The sequence below is a fragment of the Nicotiana tabacum genome, chromosome 18, assembly GCF_000715075.1.
Source record: "Nicotiana tabacum cultivar K326 chromosome 18, ASM71507v2, whole genome shotgun sequence".
NCBI lineage: Eukaryota > Viridiplantae > Streptophyta > Magnoliopsida > Solanales > Solanaceae > Nicotiana > Nicotiana tabacum.
In genome coordinates this window covers 82,804,922-82,808,679 of record NC_134097.1, presented here as the reverse complement: position 1 = coordinate 82,808,679, position 3,758 = coordinate 82,804,922, and the positions used below count along the sequence as shown (strand labels likewise).

Below are 3,758 nucleotides of genomic sequence, written 5' to 3'. Positions count from 1 at the left end.
TAGACCCCAACCCTCCGTTTAAACTGGCCGGATTCCCAAAATTCTTGTGTTCTAGGGTTTGAACATTCCAATTTGGGGCTTGAGGGTTTGTGGGTAGATTCGGACCAAACCAAGCTTGGTTTGGTCACGAGTGAGGGTAGGGTAATGACTGGTGTAAATCTGGGGTGGGTTGGTGTAGATCGGGGTTTTGCTCGAATCTTCAAACGATGATTCGAGATGATGGGGAATGATTCGAGGCAAGGGGGTAACAGATCCGTGTTCAGGGTGGTTGGATGCATCAGGGGTGTTAATTTGGTGGTCACCGACATCGTTGTCACCGGGTTTATGGTGAGAGTGTATGGTGGCGGCTAGGGTTTGGAACGGGGGGTTTGGGTTTGTGTTTGGGACGACGGTGCACAGTAGGCGAAGGGGGGGGGTTGGTTTGGGGGCGTGGGTAAAGGGGGAGGCCTTATATACGGGACGTGGCAATTAACTTGAGCCGTTAGATCAAATGATCTCAACGGCTTGGATTAACTGGTGAGGGACAGGACGGGGTCGTTTGGTGTAGAAACGGGGTCGTTTGGTTTTAATGAGGGGCTGGGTCGACCCGGGTAAGCAGGTCGGGTTACGGGCGCGATCGTGGACCGTTGGATGAGTATGGATGAATGGCTCAGATCAAATGCCCTATGCGGTATCGTTTGGGGGCGTCCCTGGAAGGCCTGGTTTTGGACTGGGTCATTGTATTGGTTTGGGCCTGATTTTAGTTGAATTTTTGGCCCAAATCCGATACTTTCCTTCTATAAATTAAACAAAAATTCCTAAAAACCAAAATTAAACTACACAAATATTAATTAACACCTAACGACAGTTATCGCACGAATTAAAACATTTAATAAAATTACCATGACAACAAAATAGAATAAAATGCCTATTTTTGGGATTTTCGCTTTTAAAACCCAAATAATGGTTAATTAATTCCTAAATGTACCATTTTTCCTAAATGCATGCAACATGTATTTTTGTATTTTTAACTAAGCAAGGCGAGCATTTACGGACAAAATAATTATCAAAATGTCACACAAATCCTCAAAATTGTACCCGAAGGTAACTTGTTTTATTTCTTTTCCGATTTCTTTTGGAGTAGTTTCCGTGAAGCAAAAATCACGTGCTCACAACTACAACTTCTAATAATGTTAATAAATTAAACATGTTGTAGATCGTGGGTAAGTTTCCCGTGACACGATTCACAATGTGTATCAAATAAATACGTGTTCGACAATCGTAACTTGTTCAAGAAATAATTTCATAAATCTTAAAAGGGGATAAAATAATTGAAAGCGGTTTAAAAAGTTAAAAATGCACAATAGGTTTAAAATATGTAGTAAATCAGATAATAGGTCAATTATTAATAGTTTAAGCGACCGTACTCGAACCATGAAACTCGGGAATGCCTAACACCTTCTCCCGGGTTAACAGAATTCCTTATCTAGAATTTTTGGTATCGCAGACTTTTAAATAAAGTTGATTTTCCTCGATTTGGGATTTTAAAAATAAACCGGCGACTTGGGACACCAAAATAATTATCTCAAGTGGCGACTCTGAAAATAATTCCATTTCGATTAATGTCACTTTAATTGGAAAAACTCCTTTATATACCCCCTCGGGCGGTAAAAAAGAGGTGTGACAGTTAGCGTTGTAGGTACTCCGCTCGAAATGGACTTAGCGACTAGGGGTTGAACAAGACCAAGTGTAGCTAAGGTTAGAGTGGAGATTGACCTGTTAAAACCACAGGCAGATTCTGTGTATGTGGGACAAGTATATGTTAATGCTTCTCAAAAAGGATTTGTTCAAAAACTCGAGTACGAAGGAATTCCTAAGTACTGCAAATACTGCAGAAAATTGGGTCAATTTGTTAAATTGTCGGGCCATTGAAAGAAAGCAACGGAGGAGAAAGAGGCTGAGATCAAGAGGAATAAAGAGGCTTTTGAAGCAGATATTACCACAATCAATGAGAATGGTAAGGGTCATGGAACTATGGATGGAAACAGAGTCAAAGGTACAGAACAAATGCCAAAGATTATGCAGAATGAAGCTACCAGACAAGCAGCAGAGAAGGAGGCGACCAAACAAACTGCTAAGAAGGAAAATTTTCAGCAGATTGATAATATCCAAAACAGTATGCCCACTCAACACAAAGAATAGACAGATGATATCAATGACATTAAGACCAGAACTTCCAAAAAGAAAAGGAAAATCAGCAAAAAGAAGAGATTTCCCCAAAAGAAATCCAAAGTATAACTTAAACCAATATGGTATCAAGTCAGCGACAGCAGAGGGTTTAACAAAGGCAAGGTGGATCAAGCCAATCGACAACAATAAGAACAAGGAAAAAAGGATGAAAACAATGATGCTGGTGTGAACATTTGATATAGGAAACAATAATGATAACAGGGACAACGACTCTAGCAACGACTTCAAATAGTGTAGTAAATCCAGTCCAACAAACAGAAAGTTTGAAGGATCAGAACAGGTGGTGCAAGAATCCTCTAACATTCAAAGAAATATGGTTCAAGAAAAGGAAGGGAGCAGTCAGCACACCAACACCCAATAAACTCAACATGACCTAACCAAATACCTCACAACTAATGAGGGATCAGTCAGCGTTCCCTCAAAGATCAAAGCAATGACAAGGATTAATATGGTAGTCCAACTAGACCTTGAATCTCTATAGTCATCTACAAATAAACCTCACCCTACGAAGAAAGCCGATCATTAGATAGAAGTCAACTCACCAAACAAGGTTACAGTGAGGATTTTTGAAGACCAAATGCAAAATGCCCAAAGCAACCAAGAAGACAATGATAATTCCTTGGCTTTCAACATAGTGTGGCCAACAAGAATGGGCAGATTTGGTTTCTTTGGTCAGGGAACTATCAAACCAGTATGGTTGACAATAAAGAGCAGCAGCTGACCATCAAGATGCAATACACCCCAGCTAATTGTGATCTATTTCTCACAGCAGTATATGCCAAATGTACTGAGAATAAAAAGAGGGAGCTTTGGAGCAGTTTGGAAGACATCCGCACTCACATCAATGGTCCTTGGTGCATTGGGGGTGACTTTAATGTAATATTAGATCTAGAGGAAACAAAAGGGGGCAATCCTCACAGAATGCACAGAAGTTTTGAGTTCAGTAGTTGTATGGACAATTGTGAGGTGGTGGATTTGGGGTTTATAGGCCCTAAATCCACGTGGTGCAACAACTGGAGAGCTAGAAAAAGGATTTGGAAGAGACTCGACAGAGTCTTTGTTAGCGACCTATGGACCCAACTTTTCCAGATTAATATGGTCAAACACCTAGCTAGAACTGGCTCAGATCATAGGCATGTCCTCATCAAATGTCAAAAGGAGACTCAAGCTGGCATCAAACATTTCAAATTCCTAGATTTCTAGGCTGAGCAACCATCATTCATAAACCTGGTAGAAGAGGTTTGGAGCACTCAAGTTTCTGGAAACCCCATGTAGAGGCTACAACAGAAACTGAAACTTCTTAGTAAGAGTCTCACTAGATGGTCGAAAGAGAAGATTGGAAATGTTTTTGAACAAGTTAATATATGGGAAGCAAAAATGGTAAACTTGGAAGAGATTGACACTATTAACAACACATATCAATCCAGAGAAGAGCTCAATAAAGGCCAGGTAGAATACATCAAGTGCCTAGGTATGCAAGATGCGATCCTTAGACAGAAAGCTTAACAGAAATGGTATGAAGAAGGGGA

The 3,758-nt window shown here is 40.5% G+C and overlaps 1 protein-coding gene across 1 annotated transcript; it reads left to right on the top strand.

The window, feature by feature from the left end:
• Positions 1-2,922: 2,922 nt before the first annotated feature.
• Positions 2,923-3,432, top strand: LOC142172562 (uncharacterized). The gene has a single exon (XM_075236210.1). The coding sequence runs from the start codon at positions 2,923-2,925 to the stop codon at positions 3,430-3,432; it is 510 nt and encodes a 169-aa protein (XP_075092311.1).
• The last annotated feature ends 326 nt before the right edge of the window (positions 3,433-3,758 follow it).

Coding starts and splice junctions, on each gene's coding strand:
- LOC142172562 (XM_075236210.1), top strand. CDS start 2,923: ATGGTTGACAATAAAGAGCAGCAGCTGACCATCAAGATGCAATACACC.